Source organism: Carassius auratus, chromosome 17 (assembly GCF_003368295.1).
Source record: "Carassius auratus strain Wakin chromosome 17, ASM336829v1, whole genome shotgun sequence".
In the NCBI taxonomy this organism is placed as follows: domain Eukaryota; kingdom Metazoa; phylum Chordata; class Actinopteri; order Cypriniformes; family Cyprinidae; genus Carassius; species Carassius auratus.
The window spans coordinates 3611642-3638511 of NC_039259.1; the positions used below are offsets into that span (position 1 = coordinate 3611642).

The 26870-nt window shown below is 38.8% G+C and overlaps 3 protein-coding genes across 9 annotated transcripts in view; 2 read left to right on the top strand and 1 right to left on the bottom strand.

The window, feature by feature from the left end:
• The window catches only part of tiam2a (TIAM Rac1 associated GEF 2a), an 86439-nt gene extending 85035 nt beyond the window's left edge, over window positions 1-1404 (top strand). For 3 of the 4 annotated variants that reach the window (XM_026285321.1, XM_026285323.1, XM_026285320.1), the window contains one exon: window positions 1-599. In XM_026285321.1, the coding sequence (XP_026141106.1) occupies window positions 1-599 (599 nt within the window). The other variant, XM_026285322.1, reaches the window with a different exon arrangement.
• On the bottom strand, window positions 1238-26543 carry tfb1m (transcription factor B1, mitochondrial). Of its 3 annotated transcripts, none has more exons than XM_026285327.1 (8): window positions 26445-26543; window positions 25474-25628; window positions 25172-25323; window positions 23882-23990; window positions 22723-22874; window positions 17605-17724; window positions 2956-3083; window positions 1238-2382 (listed from the first exon to the last, which is right to left on the bottom strand). In XM_026285327.1, the coding sequence occupies exons 2-8, from the start codon at window positions 25604-25606 to the stop codon at window positions 2103-2105; spliced, it is 1074 nt and encodes a 357-aa protein (XP_026141112.1). In that variant the 5' UTR covers window positions 25607-25628; window positions 26445-26543; the 3' UTR covers window positions 1238-2102. The 3 variants fall into 3 exon arrangements, with proteins under 3 accessions (XP_026141112.1, XP_026141113.1, XP_026141114.1); XM_026285328.1 differs by lacking the exon at window positions 26445-26543 and adding an exon at window positions 26352-26413; XM_026285329.1 differs by lacking the exon at window positions 26445-26543 and adding an exon at window positions 25841-26306.
• LOC113116992 (claudin-20) lies at window positions 3099-11979 on the top strand. Of its 2 annotated transcripts, none has more exons than XM_026285331.1 (2): window positions 3099-3352; window positions 7245-11979. In XM_026285331.1, exon 2 carries the CDS (start codon window positions 7350-7352, stop codon window positions 8079-8081), a length of 732 nt encoding a protein of 243 aa, XP_026141116.1. In that variant the 5' UTR covers window positions 3099-3352; window positions 7245-7349; the 3' UTR covers window positions 8082-11979. The 2 variants fall into 2 exon arrangements, with proteins under 2 accessions (XP_026141116.1, XP_026141115.1); XM_026285330.1 differs by lacking the exon at window positions 3099-3352 and adding an exon at window positions 6554-6867 and having other exon boundaries at window positions 7245-11559.
• Window positions 26544-26870: the final 327 nt, after the last annotated feature.

Consider the following 26870-nt stretch of genomic DNA (forward strand, 5'->3'; position numbering starts at 1 on the left):
GTTCTTCTCGACCCTTTTTGCTCTCCAAGCTGCCTTCAAATTCCAGCTCCGCCCCCAACAATGATCGTCTGAGGCGGTCTCCAGATTCAGATTCAGCCAGTGTAAGCAGTGGGACCACCAGCAGTGCCAGCGCTCACCTGGATCAGCCATCTCGCCCGCAGCAGAGCGGCCTCAGAGAGTCCAACATCATCAGTGACGAGGACAGTGAGCCCAATGACCAGCAGTGGCAAGACTGTCCCAGTGCAATCGAGGCCCAGTTCTGCAGGCTACGGCTGACCGACGAGGCCTCCCAGGCGCCTGCTCCCCATGTGCTTCCAGAGAGCGGAGAAGTGGACACTCCAGAAAGACGAGCTCACTTCAGTGCGGTGAAACGCAAGTCTGGCAGAGGCACGAGTAGCCTCAGACGCAGCCGGCCGGCCCTACTGAACATGCGTCGACATAGCCACTCTTTGGACAGCCAGACTGAGACAATGGCAAATAGCATGGACCTTAACTCTCTACTGGAGAAGGATTTCAGCGTGCAGAGCCTGACCTCTGTTGTCAATGAGGATTTCTTCTATGACAACACCACACAGGCAAAAAATGTGACCACTTCATAGTGTCCGTCACCACAGAACAAATCTTAGTATGGCTTCAGAGCCTTGACCTGGTGTTGAGCAACACTATCCCACACAGCCTTCCTAAAGTTATTAGCCAATTCCAGACATACGATTCATTTGCACCATTTGTGGAGCCACAGTTTGACAGACCTTCATTCAGAATGATTGGTGTTGTGTTTCATAATTCTCCATGATCCACAGCACAGATTCACTGCACTGGCCCCATTGCAACTGTTTTGCACCAGAGAACCAAATTACCTGCCTTCACTCTTTTTAGATGGCATCCTGATGCAAAACTAAGACCTGTCTCTCCCACACACACACACACACACACAGAGAAGGAGCTATCCAGCTACAAGAGCCGTATTCTGTCAGGTTTTTTCATTTTGCCTTGTGTTTTGGACACTACACATGCTTCTTGCTTTAAATCTAAACATTGCTTCTATTTTGCCATGGGTTTGCTTTGTAAAAAGTATTTTATTTATTAGCAAGTTTCTTTTCATATTTCTTTTTTACAGGAATCCAGAATGCTGGGTTAAGACTTTGGCAGGAGATCTCAATGGACAAAGTACTCATACTTTTGTTACAAAAACATGGGCAGTTGTAAACAATCAATCAGGACTTTAAATGTGCTACGCTGGAAATGTAACTCTGAAATAAAGACTGGAGTTGTCCTTTTTTTAGAATGTTTAAATGTGTAAATAGTTTTTTTTTTTTTTCATGGATTACTGTAACTTAATTTTAAGAGTTTAATACTGTTGACAATTCACAGCCAAAAACTGTAATAAAAAGGTGTCTGATTAAATTGCTGGATTTTTTTTTTTTTTGTCCTAATGATTCCCCGTGTTCTGCAAAAAAAAGCAGCAATTTTTTTTTTATTGTTTGTCAAAAACATAGGAATAAAATGCACGATTAAAGCGACAGACAACTGAATCACACTTTTAGCATTTGATTTGAACAATATGAAGAGAATAGTGAGATCTTAGGGACACAAAATAACTCTAATCTTATTAGCATACATTAAAAAAGTCTCGGAAAAAATGTATTTATTCATCAAAGTCAAATTATTTTTAGGTAACAATGGTAAATGTTTTTTTCCCTCTGACAGATGGTTGTCAGCCTCTAGCTGTAAAGTGATTAAAGCGTTCCCATAGCTGCTTTATCATGTGACAGGTTATCTGGGCAACCCTCTATACCTCAGTTCAATACAGAGATGATGACTAGGAACTGGAATTGATTAAAGAAAATTGTCCTATTCTTCCTACAAAACAGCTTTATGTGATAATTCACAGTGTTCTTAAACTATATCTCCCATAAATTTGATGTCCTTCCATTTTCTAAAAGCATTTCTTCGTCTATTTTTAGCAGAATACTTTCAGCTGATGCTTCATTTACCTCACTGTTGGCTAGTCTTCTACATACTGCATCCATTTAAAAGACAAAAAAAAAAAGAAGCTAATTCATGCCAGCTGATGAAACGGTCACCTTTAAGAGTCTGCTGTGTTAGTGGCTGTCGTTAACATTTTCCTCTACTGTGGTGTGAAGGTTATGTCCTTTACGGTTGTTTCCCAGCTGTCTCTTTGCCTGATGCCTGAGTTTCAGTTCTTCTCTGAAGTCATAGTCGATGAGGCCTTGGTTCTCCTCGCAAAGCTTACTGTAGGCGTCTGCTAAAGCCCTGAATTCAGAAATAGAGATCTCTGTGGGCCGCAGTGTGGGATCCACATCAGCACTGCGCAGCAACTCTTCCGTCAGTTCTTGACGCTGAGACTCCGGGAAAAGCATCCTGCAAGCAAAGAAGAAAAAAAAACAGTCATCACACGCTGACACAATGAGTTAACGTACAAAACTTGAGAAGTGGCATGGAAGTGACTTTATATGGTCTGTGCGGATGTTTGCTTCGCGCTTGTCAAATTAGAAAAGCAGCGACACACACAGTTTATGTAGCTGCTGAAATTACAGATGTTCTCCCTCACATTCATCACTTCACTGACACGAACTGTCGAGCTCCTGAAGGGCCAGCTTCCTGCGGCATTGAGCTCCAACCTGCCCCAACACACCCGAGTGGACGTTTCTTGTAATCCTGAACCCCATTGATTCCCTTTTCATTTCATCAGGGTTAAATTAGGGTTGGAGCTGATCTCTGAAGGACAGTAGCCTTTAGGAGCGGGACTGGAATAATTTCAATGTATGTATTTAATGTTTTGCAGGATGAATACTCAACACCAAAAGGTACACAAACAGTACAAGCAATTGTGCGTACTGTGTTTTGTATCTCTGTATCCACCCTGACTAAAATCCATGAGAAAAGAGCTAAAGAGAGAGGAGTTTGTTTACAGAATGCCAGGGAAATGCTTACTCAAGCCCTCTGCGGCAGTGCTTCCTCCGGAACTGGAAGGTGTTCTTGACAATCCTCTCGACCAGCTTGAAGGGCTGCTGGATCTGGGGCTGAGCCAGCGGAGTGAAGTGCACCACCCCCACATCCACCTACGTAGAACCGCGGGGTGACGAGATGAAAACACACACACACACACAACAGTGTTATAGTCAGACCTGGAGACCATTTTCACAAGCTACTCCCACTCGAGTGAGGGGGAGAAACGGAATGGAAACTAGCGCAGAGATATAGAGTGAAGGAAAGCCGAGGGTTGGGAGAGGAGGCGGTGGGTGATGCTGCACGATGACAAGCCAGTTCCGGTTGCTACAGTAACACCTGTTTGAAGGACCATCAAAACAAGCCTCTTCAAATGTGAATAGTAAGTCTCATGTTACACTGTTGCTTCCTAAATGTTCTTATATCCACAGTCTAGTGATGATGTAGGGGATGCTTCAGCGTCTATCTCGCCTGGTTCGCCGATCAGCAGTAAAGGACGGTGCTTCTTTTCATTATGCAAAATCGACACAAACGTCTGCTGTGCCCAGGCTAAAACCTGTTTCTCTCGTGTAATTGTAGCAGGAGACATAATTTTAGTAAATCCAGAACCTGTAGCAGAACAAATTGTTTATCTGTATTAATCCATAGTATAGATTCTGATTTGTAATCGATTAAGTAAAGCACAACGCGTAACAGCTAGGGGGAATAATAAAATAATATAGTAGAAGTAATTTTCCTTAAATTATGGAAATGTGCTGGAATGCCCCCTGAATGGAGACGGGATGAAGATAACGGAGATACGGATGAAAATGTAATTAGTTAGGTGATAAAGAGAAAATGAATCATTGATTTGTCAGACACATTGATTTGTCAGCTGCATGCCTTACTGTGATTTAACATGTTGCAGTCATGCAGGACTCTTGGCTTCCTAGAGTTCGGCTACATTCTTCAACTTGGGCTCATTTTAAATAAATTACGAGCAGGATACAAGGCTTCGATGATGTTTAGGGCTACAAAACAGCAATACACTGGAGATGACAGAGAAGGAAAGAATGTGACGAGAGCTTTCAGAAAGCATTGACTCATCTGCCTCAGCTATGCAGAAGGAGATCCAACATTCAAGGAATCAATTTGGCCGCCTGTCATTTACCCAGCTTGGGATGCTGGTTTTAAAATGAGACACTTCATCCCTTCCCTCAGCGAAGGCGTCGGAAATTTTGACCAGGTAGATTCAAGTCCCTACACTTAAGCAATATTAAATATTTACAGCTCAGGGTTTACAAGCAACTGCACAGAGTTCTGTATGAATATACACAAACTATCTTTCCTGTAATATAGCCCCTCCCCCTTTCCTCAAGTTATTTTAATCCTGGTAATAATGCAGAACACAAATGGCCTAAACACACAGATATGGGTCATTTCAGCAAAAACGGACATTAATAACAGCTTTAACAGTTACTTGTAACAGTTGCACACATTACAAGTAAAACTCAACAGCATCACTACGCTATATATTTACCCCGTACTGATTGTATAGCTTGCCTTGTTTGCACCTAAGTGCAAGTGCCCCCTAATACAAAGGGTGTGAAATTTCATTAGTCATTTCTAATGGAGAATGATCAAACTGAGGTGGCAGTCCCTCAGGGCTATCTGAGCAACCATTATTTCCTTTACATAACTGCCAGTGAAACAATGGAGTATGCAGCTGAAAATGCATACAGTGAGGGGAAAGGAGAAAATAGTCCTGCAATGAGTAGGGATACATTAATCATGACAGCACTTTCAAAAGACAACCACTCTTACTTCAGCTCAGATAAGGAAGCGGAAAGAGAGAATGTAACCAGCGCAGGCTGACAGGGCTTTTGCCAGGGAGGCTTGTTTTTACTGTAGGAATGGCTCGTCCTACGCTTCATGAACAGCCCAAGGCATTGATGGGAACCAAAGAAACTACTGATGTGCTTTGAGAATCAGATACGAATTGATATTCATGGAAACTCTCTCCAGCCTATATGAGACTAGAGGCTTCGAAGGTGTCTGGCTGAAGACACAAGGCATAAAGGGTAAGCAAGTTAGGAGGGCTGAATGAACAGTGGCCCTATGTTTGAGCACTTTGCGAATGCAAGATCAGTGAAAAGCATTCCTATTTTATTGAACAGTAAAGTCAGAAGAAAAAGCCCAGAGGCAATAAATCAAGGTAGTGAGGAAACCCATGCACTTCCCTCTTGCACAGCAGAGAGTAATTTCCATTTATTATCATGAATTTAAACTGCCATTTCTGTAGCAGTGGCGTTAAGACCATTTTGACATCTGCATTACAGGCAAACAGCTACAGCAGGGTATAATGAAATGTTTCCATCAGCAACTGTGAATAACAAATGGATCTCATCCTAAACAATAAAAAGCACACGGGCAAATAGAGAGAAAAACCCACCCCCACCCCATACCTCAAGAAATGACAATTTCGATGTTCATCTCAGGCCTTTGCGCAATAGCTAGAGGTGATAAAATCAAGGCACCATGCATATAATTGCTTTCCGTGCCTTCACACGTCAGTTCCTAACACACACGTTCCCTCGGTACATGTTAGCGGTACCACTTACACACGGTTTACACATTTTCATCATTTATTTTCCAGCACAATCCCAACAGCAACAAAGTGAAGACACACAAACCAGCATTTTAAACCCTGCTAGTGCCTAAATGCATTAAAATGAAGATCATCACCACTAAATACAAGAGTATACGACTACACCTTCAGCTTGACCTGTGTAAAGGTACTGATTTTGACTTACAGCTTCAATATTGATCATTTTTAGTTTTTACAGACAGACACATTCAGGTTTGTCCTTCTTTGCCCTCTTTGTCATTTCTAAAGCAATGCCATATAGCCACTCCCACCCTGCAGCGAGGAGAGGACGGATGGAGGACGGCAGGGGTGGGGGGTGTAGGGGTTTATAGGGGCAGCAGCTGTGAGTTCATCCTCCTGCAGAGTCAATGTTCCTGCTCAGTGGCTAGTCATATTATGATTAGGGTGATGGCCATGGCATTGCCACTTTAGTGAAACTCCTTTAAAAGCAGGTGAAAGGGCCAGCCCTTAATCCACCATCCAATGAGACCACTACCCATGTGCATGTGCTCTGAGAAACAACAACAACAACAAAAAACATACTTATAAATATTACACAGACATACATATATACAAACATACATGCATGTGTGTGTGTGTGTGTATGAATGCATACAACTATTGTCTAAATATCTGCCTCTGCAAAAATGACTTAATGCTTCTCTAATAAATGTATTTGCATTTCATGATGTTTCAAAACATTTTAGGGATATCTCGTTAATTTTTTTTATTTTTAACTGGAAAACAAAGATGCTTTTTTCCCCCCGTTAAATTTATATATTTCAAATCCAAAACATTCACACTATGCAGCTTATATCAGCTTATAAATAGCACTCATATATAAGAATTAGATATTCAAATGTAATGTGTTAAACATTTACTTCTCTGAGAGAAAAATCGGGATTCATGAAAGCAACCAAAATCGACGTTAAATCGAATCAAAAAGCTTTGGACATTAAAACATAGACGGCTCTTAAATCTGCTGTGAGAGCATATGGAGAAAACAACAGAGACTTTCATGCGCGTGAAGTTGAGAGATCGCTGCTGCGTGACGTAGACCATCATTCGTGCGGCTTTGAAAACAGCATCGTCGCTCCATCTCTGATGTCCTCTAATATACCGCTACTGCTGAAGACACGGATGACATGAACGGATCGCCAGCGTCACGACTAATGCCGTTTATACTCTGTTTTTGTATTTAGCAGTGTGTGTACGCCTCTCTGTGTGTGTGTGTGTGCTCGGAAACCTGACGCGTCTCTGCACCAGCCGAGGTAAGGACAGGATTTCTGCATTCCGCTCCGTATTAGAAATGATCCGTTCAGCCTCCACTATGACTCATAACATAAAAGATTTCGATTATTGCCTTGGTAGAAACAAAGGAAAAAGAAAACGTGCTGACAAGTTGTGTGCTTGTGTGTCTGAAACAATACTTTATTTCCTTTACCTGACCATACGGAAAACAGAATCAGACTGCAGTTATAAGACATGGCAACAATGCGTGCATGTTCTGTCACTAAGACCTCAGTTCTCCAGCGGAGATGTGGGTATGAGGCACGAACCTCATCATCCTGTGTGCACACTTCTCTTTGTTCCCGGTGCGCTGGGGAGGAGGAGGACACACATTTAATTCTCTCACTTATTTCCTCAGGCAGGCGGCGGTGCTGAGGAGTCTCTGCTGTCGCAGTTGCAGCCGAAAGGAGAGGGGACTAGGCAAGCTGGTGTGAATGTTGGCCGAGTTAAGGAACGTGGCAGGATGGCGTCCACGGGCACGCAGATCTTCGCCTTCGTGCTGGCATTGCTAGGCATCCTAGGTGCCACGGTGGCCACGTTACTGCCTAACTGGAAGGTGAGCGCGGATGTTGGCTCCAACATCATCACTGCCATCTCGCAGATGCAGGGGCTGTGGATGGACTGCACCTGGTACAGCACTGGCATGTTTAGCTGTACCCTAAAATACTCTGTGCTGGCGCTGCCCGCATACCTCCAGACGGCACGCACCACCATGGTGCTCTCCTGTGTGCTGGCAGCGCTGGGATTGTGTTTGGCCTCTGTGGGTTTAAAGTGCACTCGCTGGGGTGGGGGACGGCGTGCTAAACGTCACGCTGCCATGGCCGCCGGCACCTGCTTTCTGGCCTCTGGCTTTCTCTGCCTTGTTCCTGCCTCCTGGTACACAAATGAGGTTATTGTCAGTTTCCTGGATGCCAACGTGCCAGAAAGCAACAAGTTCGAGCCAGGCGGTGCCGTCTACGTAGCGTTCATCTCATCTGGTTTCCTTTTCGTGGGTGGATCCATTTTCTGTCTGTCCTGCCCGGGGAAGCGACACGGCCACCAGGATTTGGTACTTCTCCCTCCGGACAAACTCCTCCTGCAGCAGCAGCAGCAACTGCTGCAACAACAGCAGCAGCAGGACCAGCTCCAGCACCAGTACTGCTCTCTCTCCCCGCTGGACAACAAGACTGGCTACAGCCTGCAGGACTACGTATAGGGGACCGGTAGTTCTGGAGAAAGACAAGTGCGATGCACTGCCACTCGACCTCTTGGCTCTCGTGATTACAACATGAAAGGGAGAGAGGTACCACAACTTTAAAGAATTTCCCTTGTCGTTTTCGTCTCTCCCCTTTTTAAGATCAGCAAGCACAAAACAGTGGAAGTATTCTCTCAAGCGACGTCTACGAACAGACGGATGGTGAATACTGAAGGACGAGTGGCAGCAACGCTGCAGTAGTGACAGCTAAAGCAGTGTGCAAGACAGACGATAAATAAATGCACATATCCAGCATCCTAGTAAATCGTATTAAAGTGTTCCTCTGGGAACAGATTAGCAACAAGGGAATGTTTCTGCTACTTCAAATCCCACCCCCCCTTCCCAAAGATCTGAACTCTGAAGCAATCGTTTAGCTGCTAACAATCGTTTGGTAACCTCTGATAAAATAAGATGGCAATATGTCTCAAAGAGGCAACAGCATGGGAGAGCCCTTGTTTGGGAGATTCTTTGCTTTTCTTTCTATTTGAGTAATTTGTGTTAATGAAATATAATTATTTTGGTAGCTGATAGGATGATTGATATTCTGCCTAAGCATGCTTTCTGGAGCCTGTGCATAATGCAGTGGAATGCCTGATGTAGACTGAATTGTAGCCATATAGCCTGTGCCTAAAGAGCTGTAGTACATAAACCGCTGAAACTGTTTGGAGAGAAGTAGGAGGAGAGAGTGAATAGGGGTTGCTGGGTCAGATATGGCTGAGAGGAGACTGCCCCTTCTTGCGTCAAATGGAAGATGTAATGTTGTGCTGATCAACACTTTCACATTTTGCCCCAGACAAAAGCACGCTGCCTTGAGCTCAGGCCATGCTGTTTGCCGCTCTATCACGCACACACTCATTGTGCTGCATGTGTGCTTTTTACTCATGCTGCTACTCTCACTGCCATGGAAACGGGATTCTACACCCAAATACTTGTATTGTCTAGGGTCATGTTTCTCTGCACACTAGGATAGTGGACCTGTCTGTGACAAGCTGGAGGCTGTAATAAATCACTCCAGCCAACAGCAGAGGATCGGTGTCTAGAGACAACGTCCCTGCAACAACCCTTCTCTCAGATGGGAGGGTCCGTACCCTGCTGACCACCTCCGAGCTTGAGAATATGATCAGCAGACAATGTAAGTGCAGCAGATTTGTTTAACAGACATAACATCAACAAAGATAAGATTGAGTTTCAGTAACTGGCAGTTTTTATGGAAGCATGTGGAACCTGATAAGGTTGCAAGTGGCTTGGGTCCATTCTCACAGGAAGTAGATCTCTGCCAAATGATTTTACTTTTTTGCTAAATTTTAATAAGCAATCACATTCGTCTAAAAATGCATCAGCTGTGACATCTGCTGAAAGATTGTCACCTACAAGGGGCTCTTTTCGTCATCTTACAGGAATATTGCCGGTTACTCATGGCCATTATCTGTGGCATGCTGTCGATTATGAGAAAAAACATTTTGTCATAATTTACTCACCCTCACTCACCCTCCTGAGTTTGAACTCATACAGATTTGGAACCTGTATTAAGTCAGGAACTGTTTGGATACCAAAATTCTTTAAAAGAACTTCTTTTGCAATTCAAAAAGTACACACAAGTTTGGAACCTTAAAGGGGTCATATGACGTCACTAAAAAAAACATTATTTTGTGTACTTGGTGTGTGTTGCAATGTTTATGTGGTTCAAAAGCACATTATTTTCCATATTAGTGTTGCTCCTCTATGCTCCACTTTCCGATACGAGTAGATTTTTACAAAGCTCATCGTTCTGAAAAGCGTGCTGTGCTCTGATTGGTCAGCTGTCTAGTGCATTGTGATTGGCCGAATTCCTCAAGCGTGTTAGAAATTTTCCGCCCCTTACCAGGTTCAAGAAACTTTCATGCATAAAATGTGCTGCATACACTCGAATATTTGGGTTATACTCTTCTGGAATAGTGTTGTAAATAAAACTTAACTACTGATACGGTCCTCTTTTGGAAGACCAAACAAAGTAGTTTGGCTTTTGCAACAAAGTAGCGTCTCCATGACACGGCGGCGGTGGCAACAAAACTACAGCGGGTATATAAGTTTTGCCTTCTTTCTTTGCGTATACATTTGGATAGTATGATGCAAATCTTCCCACACAGTGATGTAGATATGTGGGGGCTTGTCTGAACTAGGCTTTTTTTGGAAGGTGTGGCTGAGCGTTCACTATTATAAAGAATATCTCTTTCGGTTTGAGACTTTAATCTTTGTGACTTTACGAATCTTCTGTACGCACAAACAGCTTTTAAATCTCCAAAGACGAAGGAAAACATGAAATCACATCATATGACCCCTTTAAATTATAAAAAAAAAAAAAAAAAGAGTTCATTTTTGGGTGAACAATCCCTTTAAATGCATTTCCATTTTACTTGCTTGCCAGTGATGCAATTTTAGATGAACTTAATTTAGTACATTTTTGTCTCTTTTAAACAGACAACATGTCACATACTGGCCATAGAGATTTAACTTTTTATTTAAGTAGGGGAAACTTCATACTCTACCTCCCTCAGTGCTCTCCATCCTGTTCTTCCTGAGCGCTTACGGATGTTGCCTCTGACAGCCAGAACAGTTGCATGACGTGCAAATTTGCCAATGCATGTATAGACAAACACCCCTTCATTAGCATGCGCCCTCCCCTGCATATATAACTTGTGCCAAAAGTGGAGTAAGTGTGTGTTGTGCTTGGACGCAGCCATGCGTTTCTATGCTGCTGAAGGGAGGAATGCAATTTCAGTGTTGTTCTGCTCTGGCAAAAAGCTTTGGCAGTGATGGATAGCACAGCGCATTCTTCCTCTCAAGCAGATTCCCATAGGCGAGCAGATGGCTGGGCCCAGCACGCCCCCTGCAGGCGGCGGCGGGCTTGCTGCGTGAGCACAGCCAGGTTTTGTGCTGCCCCTCTAGGGCAGATTACGCCCTCCTCAGCAGACCATGCCAGCTTCTGGACAATAACGACTGCCCATGCACCATTACTGAATGCAATAAGCACTCCTCCTACCCTCCAAAAGTAACGTTGCACTGAAATGTTACAATTGTGAATGTGCCAAACTCATGACTCATGACTACTTTGAAAATGTATGTACAGGTGTACTGTTCTGTTTGCCAAAAGCAAGATGATTTAAAGTTTTGAAAGATTGTCATCTGTACTGGGACATAATTTATAAATATGAAGTTTATCAACTTAAATATCAACTAATATTAAATTCCAAAGCACAGTAATTCTTAGATAACAAGCAATTCAAGTTCACTAGGACAGGCTTTAAAGGACTGAGATGATTTTTAAATTGTGCTTTGGGATTTCATATTCATCAAAGTTCTGTAAAGATTGCATTTATTATTATTCATCTTCTGAGAGCACTGTTCAACACCCAAGCATGTTCACAGCAAATCTTCTTCATAAGAAGACACACATTTACACCTTTTATTGTGTAACCACATTCGAAAGCAATTTATTTTTTGTTAGCTTAACATGGTTAAAGATACACTGAAATGAAGATGATTATCTGTAGATAGTATTACCAGAAGAGGTTTTGTAATTATAAAGACAAACTATTCATATATTGTTATGGTGCAGCTTGTTTATTAGCACTGTATGGAAAGAAAAAATAACGTTTCCTATGATCCAGACGAAACAAACAGGCCCTTGTTTTTGTTCAGTGGCTAATATCATTATTTCTCGTTGGGTAAATGCAGCTTATATCTTGGTGGATGCTTCTGCACCTTCTTAATTTTGCAGAGGATACTGTTCAAATATTTCTGTACTGTTCTCTCAATGTGCTTGTGCAAGTAGTTATATTTTTATTAATAAAAATTGTTGTGAGCAGTATGTTCTTAAAAACAGTCTTTTTTCATTAATTTGTGCTGTATTGTTTATTTGAGATCGACACTTCATTAATAAATGGCAAATATTTGAATAGAACAGGCTGTAAAAATATGCATTACATATTCGTTCCTCAGTTCCATTTACTGTATACTTAGTTAACATTAAAAATGCATAAATAAAATCAGCATTCATTTATTTCCTAGAAGATCACTGAAAGAGAAGTACTGTAAATCAATATCATTATCAGGTGTGTGTTTAAACATTTTACCCAACTGGTTTCAAAGGATGTTGCATTTAAATTACAAAGTACATTTGTATACACCATATTAGTATTTGTCTTTAAAATGCATATGAATTTTGCATAGGCTATTTTATATGCAGTGCTTAAATGATTTACTATCCATTATTAATTAATGTATGCACTGATCATAGTGGTAATTCATAGTCCATTAAGTGTAAAACTGATTTTCTGCCATCAAAGTAGGCTTGGTTCTTTAGGTGAATTTTTTAGGCCATCTTATTATGGCTCATTACATACTGAACATGGTGATGAGAACACCCCAACTACCATTACCATTATTACATTAAACGATGGCAAAATAGTGCATTACCAGCAACACCAGCTAAACTGATTAAAACTGAAGTGTCATACTTCATTGGTCATCAAAACTTCAACAGTAATGGTGAGCCAAGTCCATAGATCGTCAGTCAGTCAGTACTAGCACCCCTCATTGCAAACATTTTTATTATTTTATTTTAAAAGCAGCGTGTTATTTTTGTAATATGAGCAATGTGGAAGATATAATAAGATTGTCAGACACTGTGGTTGACCTTGCCCTGCTGGAAACACTCCTGGGTCTGTACACACACTCAGTACCGTGAGCACAATGAAATGATGATACTGCTCTTGTTTGGTGCATTGTGAACTGCTGAGAAAGGCAGTATAGAATGCCAAGACAGAGCCTGCATGAAAACAACTTTTCTTTAGTTTAGTTTTTTTTGGTTTTCAAAGGTGTAAATAAAAAGATTACTGGAGTATGCTTTGGAGAATACTATTTCAGTCTGTCAACTTTAAAATTACACATTTAACGGAATGTGTTGCTTGTAATTAGTGAAATCTACTAGCAAATTCAGAGTGAAATTTAAAGGTAAATCCTACGCCAAATTTCTTTCTGAGTAGGTCTTAAGGAACAAAACTTTCAGCAGACTTAGACTTAATGAAGTTAATTCAAACATCACACAAAGGGGAGAATAATATTGTTAAATAAATATGTGTGAGGAGCTTCGGCAAAAGTAGTACTGTTGTAATAGGTAGAATAACAGCAGATCATTACAGTGGACTTAGAACCAAACATTTGCAAGAGCTCTTAGATATCTTTATTGAAAACTACTAATCAACTTTGGTCAAAATCCAAATCATTTAATAATAAAATGGGATATTTTTAGATGTGAAATCATAATATACTGAGAGTAAGGCTGTGGGCTTTCTGAGACATTGAAATAACCTTCCCTTATTCCTGATACCTCATTTGACCCCATTTATTAAAATGGAGCAATCCCTATACTAAATTTGACCCCATTATTCACTCTGTGAGGTTTCATTTTCTGTGATGGTCCCATGGTGCTACAGTCAATGGAGAAAAAGAATTTAATGATCCTTAAAATGGACATAAAAGACAAAAGCGACTGGCCTTGCTATGTATGGGTGGTTGAAATGACACCTTTTTATGTCCAGGATATCGTTTCAAAAAAGCCCTCTTTTTTTAAGAAATAAGAAAATAATGTCCGAACAGTGCTGTTGCAGAAAAGCAAGTCTCTACTGTATTATATTATGATTATTTTTATAACATTGTGTGATCCAAAACCATTTGCTGCAACATTCAAAAATGATTTAAATATACTAATAATAGTAATTCTTTGTAGTAAAAGTTGACATGTATTGCATTTTTTGTTGTTACTGAAGCATTATAAGAACTGAAATAAGATGTGCTCTGCAAAGATCCCACACCTTCTGAACAAGTAATTTAATGTCTTTTCCAGTCTTTCATGAGTCTTTTATTTTAAAAATACTCCTTTTATAGTTAAAGACAAAACTGCAGCTGTCATATACTGTAAATCCCCAAAGGCCATATGTGTCCAAAACTATCATTTTTAATATCTTCTTTATGCTTTTTTCCTACACATTTTGACGATGAAATGTAATCCATCCACATGTGAAGCTGTGTAGGATCATCTCCTCAGAGATCGTAGAGGAACGGAGGTGCCATTGCGTCCATTACTCTTAATACCCAGACAAACATCTGCTTGAGGTATGCTTCACTCTCTCTACAGATCAATCTCTGTCATGAGCTCATCCTCAAGCTGTCTCCCTCTTACTCATACTTTCTATCCTCTGTGTGTGGGAAGGACACTGCAGTAGCAGCTGGCTCCATGTCTGCCTCCGTACATGCGTCAGCTCAAGGGACGGCGGCCCATCCCCGTGCTCGTCAAACACATGGGGAGAAGGGGAGGTGGGGGGTCGCTACTGAACCACTTTTGCATCTGATGATGAAGAGATGATCATTGTATTCATGCAGTCATTCTAAGGACTGCAATTATTCTGTCTAACAGCAGCATTTTACAGGAGACACAATGTGGGCGATTGACAAAAGTTCATCTGATTGTATTGCAGCTGAATCAGACAAACATGCTTTAAATGAGAACTTTTGTTTAAATATGTCACAGTTCAACATCTCCTATAGCAGTCACTGCTTGAGCAAGTGCTGGTGTTGAAGCCTTGCTATGCACCTGGTGGGGGGTGTCAAGTGCGATCCATGAGCGATCAAGCCTGAGGACATACAAAGCATAACCAATCACCGTGGACACAAGCCTTCAAGGACAACCATAGTCACTCAATGTGACAGAACAAGGTGCCTTGCAGCGTCCACACAAGACTGCCAGACATTTAAAAAAAGCCACATATAAAAAAATAAAAAAACACCCCTAGTGGCATGCCAATATCAGCTAATGCTCGTGATTATAAATAGAACAACTCAGTCCTGTTCTAATGCTGCAGCTAATTCTCTCTGACCTTACAGAGGGGTTCTGCAGGGAAATGAAACGTGGCAAATCTAATAATGCAAGCCACAGTGTGAATGTAGTGCAGAGCAATTCACGACTGTTCTCTAAATACAGTGAATGAGCTACTGCTAATTACCAGCTGCACAATATTCAGTTCTCTAATCCAGTTAATTTGACAAGAGCATAACAGGAGGCTGTGCATTATACACCATGTGGGGCAAGATACTCCCAGTCGCATCTTCTCTCTAAACCTTCAATAAATCCTATTAACTCTTCACAGTGTTCATGTACTGTGATCTCCGGACCAATTCACGCACACTTATTTCAGTTTTTTTTTTACTTGGACTGTGCATTGGTTGACGGAGATACAAAAACTATATTCTGCCATAAAAAAACATCAACAATGTCTACGGGGCATGTACCATGAGGCTGGAAGAAACAAACCTTGGGTTATAGGATTGGTTTCAAATTGACAAAACCAAACCAGTCCAATTAGGCTCATACAGTTACTTTAAACCTTATATATCGAGTCTTATTTATATTACATATTTCATCATATTACATATATATATATTCATAATTAAACTGAGGTTGATATTAATTGTTAAACTGTAATTGCCAATGTGTCATGAACCAGGTATAATTAAACAAATTATATAAAAATGATTTTAGAGTTGATTCTTTTTCAAATTCTAATTATTTTACTGGTAATTGACCTTTCATTTGGATCAAGAGAACCTGGGGAGTGACTTAATTAGTACTGAGATGTATCGCTTTTCTCTTACTGCCGATTAGTCTAAATTGCCAATTGGTTATAAGTAATCTAACATATTTAAAATTTCTGGAAAACCTCATCCAAGTTAACCACTTACTGAATATTCTGACAAATCAGAATAATTTGCAAGGCATAAAAATGGATGTACAAGATCAACAAATATAAGATTTACTGGGGTAATGCAGTATTGGTGCATAGGGGCAAGTTGGCGATCCATCAGCTTGCCTAAAACCTAGACTATTCTTATTGTTAATCCCAGAGAAACTACATCATTCTGATACCAGGTTGAATTGAAAAGCAGTATGCAGACTCAACAGCAAATTCAATGACGACACACACACACAACTAATGCTGATTTCAAAAGATGCGAGCAGTCCTCTAGGGTAAGCTTCTTCAACACAGATGGCATTCATACCACCAAAGCCCTGTACAGTAAATAAACTGGCAAAGGCAAATTTGCAGTAATAAAATCTTGAACTAATATCAAAGAGAATGCATTGCTTTTAATGTAAGCATAAAAGAACACATACATATCTATCTGTCCCTATAGCCAACAAGCTGTGTAAACTAAATTTTTAAAAAACATTTCGGAAGAGTCTTCTGGGTGGTTATAAGGGCACTGCTAGATAGTACTGCATGGTGGTTGATCACTGGCCCATCAAAAGATTTGATTCCCAAAATATGATTTAGGTCTTTTCATCAATCCAAGTCCAATTTTATTTTATTATTATTTATTAAATATAATAAAATTGATAATAAATATAATTTTATAAAGTTTTCTAAGACCTCTTTAGACCTCAACAAGCCACACAATTTGTTGTGGTTCATATCCACAGGACAAACTGTGAGAAGAGAAACACGCTGAAGCTGTGAGCAACAGTAATGGTCAATCTTAATTAGTCACTAGAACATTAACTGCATGTTAAGTCATACTCAAAATACAAACAAGATAAGCAGTTATTTCTCATTTAACCCCGATTATTATTCTGCCTTTCCACAATATTAATCTTCCTGACATCAGACACCTGAAGACAAACACCAGTGATGATTAAATATTATACAGATAAAGGCCTAAAGGTGAATTCCCCTCATTAAATTAGATTTTCCATCATCACACAGTTTGAATTTAGTTTTTTTGGTAAAACTGAAAGGCATGCATTGGATGGAGAAAGGTCCTCTGAGTACTCATCCCTCATATATCGTACAAGTGTTAGCCTATGTTTTTTCAAAGAGCGCAGTTAAGCTTTTTCTCAGGGGTATGTCTACAGTACATCATCACTCTTGTACAATTTTTCAGTAACTTCTTGTGAGAAACCTCATGAAGTATCATATACTTCTTTCATCAGTTGTGTAAAAGCCTTGGTGTGCAATGAAATAATCATCCATGCCATTTAATGCAAGAGAATGTGCAATTCGTCCCACTTTCCTTTCTTCTCTTCTTCGTTCTAAAGCACTCTGGCTGGATAAAATATTTACAGACAAGAGAACTTTGTGCGTAAGGTACATTCTTTTATAGGACCCTCTTATCCACAAACCCCTGGCATTCCCCAAAACTTAAAAATCCAGTGGAGTAAAGAAGCAAGGCAAAAATTTTCAAACAGACTCTTTTTCCTTACTGTACAAAAGAACAGCGTACCAAATGCCCTGTGGGCATTATTACACACAAAGCGTCGCCATCTCTGATTCCATATCTAAGACAACATTGACTCTGTGCTCTTCTAATGAGCTAACACCCACATCCTTCTACATAAGCAGTCAAATAAAGAGAGATACAGAAACATAAATGGCAGAAGAAAGGGACTTACGCTAGGTTTTGGAACAAAGGCACATCCTGGGATGGTGAAACAGTTTTTGACAGTGCAGAGATACTGAGCCATGACAGACAGACGGCTGCGTTGACGGCTTCCTGTGCTGGCTGTTAACCTCTAGAAATTAAAGAGAGGACAAAGACAAGTTTTTCTTCCCAACTATTTCAATCAAAACAACAACAAAAAAAAACAAAAAAACTCAAATACTTTTGATTAATGTTGTTCTAGTTTTTTTTTTCTTTCTTCTTTTTTTTTTTACAGAAAACTCTTTACTTCATATTATTCTTTGCATGGTACCCAGCTACCTAGAATTATTACAAACCAAAACTTTTATTTTTAATTTTATTTTATTAAAAAATATTTTGTATTTGCTACAGTGTGCCAAAACTGCTAAAAAATGCTATAAAATAAACAGATTTTAGCTTGTTCGTCCACAGTTGTAAAACTGCAAGACAGAAAATAACAACTGAAAAAAGTCTGAAATCTGATTGTTAACAGAGCAGAGGTAGAATGTTCAGAGGAAACACCTATATTCACTCATTAAATCTAATAACATTTATTTTTCCTGTAAATTTAAGAGCTCTTTTTAAAGATCTTATTACAGTTACTGGGCATATAAAACATAATTTCTTGCATAGTGTGTAACATAAAATCTTTGATAAATGCATATTTGAGATTTAGAGGTTGTTAATTCTGGTTTGCAGGCCGTGTCACATTATGGAAAAAAATTGATTGGTTTTTTTCTGCTTTAGAGCGTTCAAATTTTAGAGAATCAAGCTCCATGCTGTTGAAAAACTTCTCTGAGTAGATCAGAGATGTCATATTTGGCATGGGATTTAATATGTCTTGAGAGAGAGCCTGAAAGTGTGCATCTTTCATGCCAATTTCAAGCTGCATGACGACAACATAAATATAAAATGACAATTTTAATCTGCTGTTCTTTTAGGAGTTTTGTGTAAATGTCCTCTTTGCATGTGAAATGAACAATGTTTTGTTGCAAACCTGAAAAGCCTAAATTTAATTGTGTCTAAATTGGCACTATTCATAAAAGAGTAGGAGACAAAAGTAACTGGATGACCTACTACTAGGCTACTTCTGGCCACATTCTGCTGTCAGATCAGACAACAAGTAAACATCCAGTCAACACTTTACTAGTGTTAAACACGTTACTGACCATTTCCTTGTATTGTGCCTGATATATCTCGACTACTGTGTGTACCCGCAAATACATATGAACTAGATAAAATGACTAGCAACATGGACACTATATTCTCTAATACATTAGCAGCTGTTGCCCCCATCAAACTGAAAAAGGTCATAGAAAAACATACTGTGCCAATGTACAACAGTATTACCCACTCGCTCAAGAAAGTAACTCATATTCTTCAGCGAAAATGGAGAAAACAGTGAAAACTAACTTGGAAGTTTTTAGAACTGCGTGGAAAAACAGTATGCCCAGCTATAGACAGGCTCTAAAAACTGCCAGGGCTGAGCATATCCACAAACTCATTGAAAATAACCAAAACAATCCAAGGTTTTTTTTATCTTAGTGGCTAGATTAGTAAATAACTAGACACTATCCAATCTAAATATCCCCTCACAGTTTAATAGTAATGACTTTGTGAATTCATTCACTGACAAAATAGATAACATCAGAAATACAATAACAAATGTAGATTCTACAGCGTCTAATACTTCAGTTTCATCCATCGCACCCAGAGATAAAATGCAGTGCTTTACAACTATAGGACAGGAAGAGCTAAATAAACTTATCACTGTACCTAAACAAACAACATATTTATTAGATCCTGTACCCAGTAAATTACTGAAAGAGTTGTTACCTGTAGCAGAAGAACCGCTTCTTATTAAGAAGCCACAACTAGATCCTAGTGAACTGTCAAATTATAGGCTCATTTCAAATCTTCCTTTTATGTCTAAAATTTTGGAAAAAGTTGTGTCTGCTCAACTGTCTGATCACTGCCACTTTGTTTATTTAAATGGGGAGTCATCTCATTTATCACCAGTAAAATATGGAGTGCCTCAAGGATCTGTCCTAGGTCCTCTGCTATTTTCAATATACATGTTGCCCCATGGTAATATTATTTGAAAATACAGGATTAGTTTCCACAATCATGCTGATGATACTCAACTATACAGTATTGTTCAAAATAATAGCAGTACAATGTGACTAACCAGAATATTCAAGGTTTTTAGTATATTTTTTATTGCTACGTGGCAAACAAGTTACCAGTAGGTTCAGTAGATTGTCAGAAAACAAACAAGACCCAGCATTCATGATATGCACGCTCTTAAGGCTGTGCAATTGGGCAATTAGTTGAAAGGGGTGTGTTCAAAAAAATAGCAGTGTCTACCTTTGACTGTACAAACTCAAAACTATTTTGTACAAACATTTTTTTTTTTTCTGGGATTTAGCAATCCTGTGAATCACTAAACTAATATTTAGTTGTATGACCACAGTTTTTTAAAACTGCTTGACATCTGTGTGGCATGGAGTCAACCAACTTGTGGCACCTCTCAGCTGTTATTCCACTCCATGATTCTTTAACAACATTCCACAATTCATTCACATTTCTTGGTTTTGCTTCAGAAACAGCATTTTTGATATCACCCCACAAGTTCTCAATTGGATTAAGGTCTGGAGATTGGGCTGGCCACTCCATAACATTAATTTTGTTGGTTTGGAACCAAGACTTTGCCCGTTTACTAGTGTGTTTTGGGTCATTGTCTTGTTGAAACAACCATTTCAAGGGCATGTCCTCTTCAGCATAGGGCAACATGACCTCTTCAAGTATTTTAACATATGCAAACTGATCCATGATCCCTGGTATGCGATAAATAGGCCCAACACCATAGTAGGAGAAACATGCCCATATCATGATGCTTGCACCTCCATGCTTCACTGTCTTCACTGTGTACTGTGGCTTGAATTCAGAGTTTGGGGGTCGTCTCACAAACTGCCTGTGGCCCTTGGACCCAAAAAGAACAATTTTACTCTCATCAGTCCACAAAATGTTCCTCCATTTCTCTTTAGGCCAGTTGATGTGTTCTTTGGCAAATTGTAACCTCTTTAGCACATGCCTTTTTTTAACAGAGGGACTTTGCGGGGGATTCTTGAAAATAGATTAGCTTCACACAGACGTCTTCTAACTGTCACAGTACTTACAGGTAACTCCAGACTGTCTTTGATCATCCTGGAGGTGATCATTGGCTGAGCCTTTGCCATTCTGGTTATTCTTCTATCCATTTTGATGGTTGTCTTCCGTTTTCTTCCACGTCTCTCTGGTTTTGCTCTCTATTTTAAGGCATTGGAGATCATTTTAGCTGAACAGCCTATAATTTTTTGCACCTCTTTATAGGTTTTCCCCTCTCTAATCAACTTTTTAATCAAAGTACGCTGTTCTTCTGAACAATGTCTTGAACGACCCATTTTCCTCAGCTTTCAAATGCATGTTCAACAAGTGTTGGCTTCATCCTTAAATAGGGGCCACCTGATTCACACCTGTTTCTTCACAAAATTGATGACCTCAGTGATTGAATGCCCCACTGCTATTTTTTTGAACACACCCCTTTCAACTAATTCAACTAATTGCCCAATTGCACAGCCTTAAGAGCGTGCATATCATGAATGCTGGGTCTCATTTGTTTTCTGAGAATCTACTGAACCTACTGGTAACTTGTTTGCCACGTAGCAATAAAAAAATATACGAAAAACCTTGATTATTCTGGTTAGTCACATTGTACTGCTATTATTTTGAACAATACTGTATATCTCAACAAGACCAGAGGAAACTTCTAAATTATCTAAGCTAAATGTAAATAATTTTAAAGATTGGATAACCAATAATTTCCTCCTATTTAATTCGGCTAAGACAGAGATATTACTTATTGGACCAAAAAAACAATACTCAGAATCTCGAAGATTACAGTTGGAACTAGATGGATGTCTAACATCTGGGTGTTATATTAGACAGCAACTTGTCTTTTGAAAAATCATATTTCCCATGTTACAAAAACTGCATTCTTCCATCTTAGAAAAATTGCCAAGCTACGAAACATTACCGGTTTCTAATTCAGAAAAGCTGGTTCATGCATTCATGACCTCTAGACTGGACTATTGTAATGCACTTCTAGGTGGTTGTCCTACTTCTTCAATAAACAAGCTACAGGTTGTCCAAAATGCAGAGTCCTTACCAGGTCAAGAAAATATGATCATTTTACCCCAATTTTACAGTCTCTGCACTGGCTACCTATTAAGTTCCTTATCAGTTACAAAATATTATTACTTACCTATAAGACCCTAAATGGTTTAACTCCTGCATACCCAACTAGCCTTCTACCACGTTAAAATCCATCATGCTCCCTAAGGTCACAAAACTCTGAACTTTTGGTAGTACCTAGGATAACAAAGTCTGCTAAAGGAGGTAGAGCTTTTTCGAATTTGGCTCCCAAACTCTGGAATAGTTTATTACACTCTATCTGTTTCTCTGTTTTTCCTGTGGTAACTAGGATTTACACAAGCTTTAGTCTGGATCCAGAAAACCCTACTAAATATTGTATCAACTTTCTGTAAAGTTGCTTTGCAACGATTTGTATCATAAAAAGTGCTATAAAATACTTGAATTGAATTATCCTATCAGGCCATGGAAGTGGCAGTGAAGTGACATATCTGACACTGGTAGCTCACATGACATTTACATGATGAATGTAGTACATCAATATTTCCCTTCCATTCATTCAACATGCATTCATACTATATGCAAAGTACTTTGCTCTGTAAATGTTTTGTTTTAGTTTTTTTCTCCCAAAAGAAGCTCTTCTCCAGCATGCATGAGATTTTAGATTTAGAAGAATTATAGCACATTTAAATATCTGTAAAACAGTACTCTATGTTGGCTTTGTCTAGGCAACATTATAATTGATCGTTAAGAAAGTGTGTACAGTGTGTTTTCATAGTACAGAATATGAGGAACATAAACTAAAACAGAAAAGAGAAAATAAGGTGTTACTAGTTAGTCTATGTTTGACTACAAGCAACAAAACTCCTGTTGGAAAGCAACCACATTTGTAGACCTTACTTCTTTAAAACAAACTTACTTCAGCCACCTCTTTTTGGAAGGTCAGTGTAAGCCTTGTACGTCCAAACATAAAGCACCCAGTTCTGTTCGACATCTGTTCCAGCCACTTTATAATGAGAGGAGTCGACACACTAAAGGGCAGATTTCCAATGATGTGCATGTTGGGGGGTACTGAAATACAAACACACATATTCATAAAGAACCTTTAATGCTCTTTACGGACGCACATATAACAAGAGAGTACACAAATGATGCCAAACAGCATCAGGCAGCTGACCTTTGTTAAGATGGCCCTTGATCACCCAGAAAAGGCTGAATAAAGTACATTCAGGTAAATTGTCTTAAGCTTGTTTGTTTGTGAATAAGACGGTGGCTGCAATAGGTGTTAAACAGAGGGGCAAGGTTTGGGGTGTTCTGGGTGTAATGCTTTGCCAGGCCATTTGCTGTTGTGTCAGATAAGAACATTTTGTAAAACCGAATTCTAGGAGGAACTGGCAACCAACACAAAGACATGAACAAAGGTGTGAAACGAGAGCTTGGAGATTAATTAATTTACATAATTTGGACATGTTCAGGAGGAAAACATAAAGAGGCTTATTTTCTCTAATGATTTATTATTTCAAATAAGAATATTTTTAATTAGACTTGTCCAACAAATTATTTGAACATTTAATATGTACAAAACAGCATCCACCGTAAAAATGGCACCCCTGGTAATTATAACCAATAAAATAAATACATTTGAAATAAATAAATAAATATTCACTGTCTTAAAAAATGTGTCTTGAAATTATTGACAACCCTAGAAACAATTAGAAATAAAAATCTAAGAAAAGGTGTGTTTTCATGTTCTCCTGAGACATTGGGAAACATATTGGCTCAAGTGCCTACAGTTTGCCAAGTGTAACTGGTCCCATTCAAAGTTATCTATACAAAGGTAAGTTGAACAATGTATTGAATTCAGAGGTGCCAATAATTGTGTCACAAATTTCTTTTCAGAAAAATAAGTCTTTATTTAACTCAAAATATCCACCATTATCCAAAGAGGATAAACAGCAAAGACATTTTTCCTAAGTGTGTTGTGCTCGTATTTGCCGAGGGTGAAATAACATAAATCGTTCCATAGTGAAGTACTAGCTATTTTTTTAACTGTGTTTGAGATCACTTTTAATGTTTACCATCTTCCCATGTCTTAGCAGTTTGGGCTGGGAACCCTTTTTCCAGTCTGTATGTGAGAATATCTCCATGTACTATCCTCATTTTTCCAGGAGCAGCCTCAGACAAGAGCTGAACAAACAAAAGAAGACACAAATACTTCAATATACATGCTTACTCAGCCTAATTATATGATATAAAATTAGAAACAGACAAACACAAACACATACATAAAAAAGTATTCTGTTCCAGATTCATACCACATTATTATATTTTTTTTAAATCTTATGTAAATGTTCTTTCTGTTCTCATGTCATATGCTGTATGAATGCACCAAGAGCTCCTAAAAAATATAAATAAATACAAATTCCTTGTGTGTTTATAACACACTTGGCAAATAAAGCTAAAGCTAATTCTGACAAAAAAAATATAGCATACGAGAATTTACAAGTGCCTTGGTGGAAGAGTCAAGTAACATCTCACAGCAAGAATTGTCTAATCTTTCTCAGTCCATTAAGATGAGATGCACTGTAGAACTAAAAGCAGCTGGTGGTCACACTACACACTTACGGTTTCTTTTGATATTGAGCCCTGCTCTGTTCAGGTACTCATTATTCCATTTGTCAAACATCTGTGAAATTTTTTGAGTTTATTTATCAACTGTTAAATAATTTTATGCTCATACAAATAATCTCACATAGTAGATTCTAAGGGATGTCTCTTGGTAAATGCTCACCAAGGCTCACAATATTTTGAAATATTATTACAAATTAGAAATAAAAATAGCTATTATAGATATAGTTATTAAAAAAATAATAATAATAATAATAAAAAAATAATAATAATAATAAAACCTATAGTGTTTATTGGATATCAGCCACTACTAACTAAAAACCTTTGCTTTAGTGTAAAGCATCTGTCATTATAAAGTACCTGGTAGACTAATATAGGTGAAGTTGCATTCAGTATTTTTATGCACCATATTTCTTTTTTTTCTTTTTTAAACCACTACCGATACCAATATTTAACAATTTAGTGGTTAGTGTGATGCCACAATATGTAATGAAAGTTAATTTTAGCACAAATTTAATGTTACCACTTATTTTACATACATTCCTTTAAAATTCACAAAATAATAATTTGAAAACAGAAAAAATACAATATTAATTGATTAGCCGGTTTATAGTAAGTGGAATAAACACTTTTGCTTGCCAGTCTAGCAGCTATCGGTCAATGTCAATAATCTCAAAATAGTCTAATATTTGAAATGGCCAATTTATCACTCAATAGAAAACATGGATTTATTTGTTTACCTGTAATCCTGGAATAAAGCGTGTGTCCTTCTCCACCACTAGTAAGTCTGCTGCTCCAGCTTTCAGAATAGACCTGGTGAGGCCCCCAGGTCCAGGTCCCACCTCACACACATGCGCATCCTTCAGGTTTCCCGCCTGCCGGACAATCTTATCTGAAATTCACAAGCATTTTGTTTAAAGTTGCAGTTTACATTCGGCAACCACACACTATACAAACACACATAAACAGTGTGCAACTTCATTGAAATCTATATAGTCTTGTTAACACATTTTGAGAGGGAGTGAACAACAGTTGGACTGACCTGTGAGTCTCAGGTCTAGGAGGAAGTTCTGAGAAAGCTGTTTCTCTGCTCTCAGATTATATAGTTTGATAATCTCCTTTATGGTAGGCAGAGGGGGTAACCGAAAACAGGACAGTTTCTGTGCAGCTGCCATCTCCCTTCAGTTAAAATGACAGCTGAAAAACAGAAGTGCCTTTCAAGTACTTGTCTGCTTAAAATATTGCTGTTTACTTATAAAATATCCCAGATTTTCAGTGTAATAACACTTCTTAATGCCTCAGTACAAAGACACATTTTCAATACATACTGTACGGAAGAAAACAATTTCCTTAGTCATAAAACATTTGATCAGAGAGTTTGCAGTCCTGCAACAACACATCACACTCACATGGCTATGTTATGTGTCAACTACCACCCAAAATATCTGAATCTAGAGATTAACAGGAGATTCGTGATATTAGGATAACACCTTGTGGTCAATCTTCTGAACTGCAGTTACTTTGAATAAAACTGTCGTTTAGACTGTATATAATAACTGATATTTTAAGCGTTAAACGTAAAACGCATAGCGTGTGCAGGACTTATCCAATTTATGAAAATATTTGTAATGTAATTTTAAAAATACAGAATATAATTCAGCAAAGTAAATTTATATATATAACAACAGTGCCCATCTGCCCTGACTCTGAGCACTTAGAGATAAACAGTGAATAACAAAGTAATTGTATTAAGTTAAGACACACGTCCCTTGGTGGAGATATATAATAAAGACTGTACATGTTAGAATTAATCTATAAGCATTGAAGACTGCGACATGCTAATAAACAAGACAATGTTACTCTTTGTTTAACACATATTGAATGCGCCTAGAAAAAGTTTTTTATTATTTTACTTCTTACTCAGCCACATATTTAAACAACGACTATCTTCGATAAGAACAAAACTGTTTTAAGGCTAAAACACGACACAAACAGGAAACACGTTTTCCTCACCAGCGCAGATGTCTTCCTACACTGGAGGCGGTTACCATGACGCTGTGATGATTTCCTCCAATGCAGTGCCGACAACGAACAAACTAACCAATCATGTTCATAAGGGGCGGGGATGTGTTTGGTGCCCTTGAAAATGTGTAAATCGACGTCGTTTGACCCTCCCGCAAACATGATAATTATAATAGTGTAGAATCACAGAACACTAAAAAAAACCATTATTTTTATTGTTTTTATTATTATTATCTGATTCATAGATCAGGTGAGGTTTAAATTATAACTAATTGACCTTAGTGTACAGTCTTTAAATAATCCCATCATCAGTCAGAAATCATATTAAATCATTCCAAATCATGGAGATTTGGAACCAGACTTTCTAATAATCTGGGCTCTGACGGAGCAATTTCTTCTACCTTGACTGTTTGATTA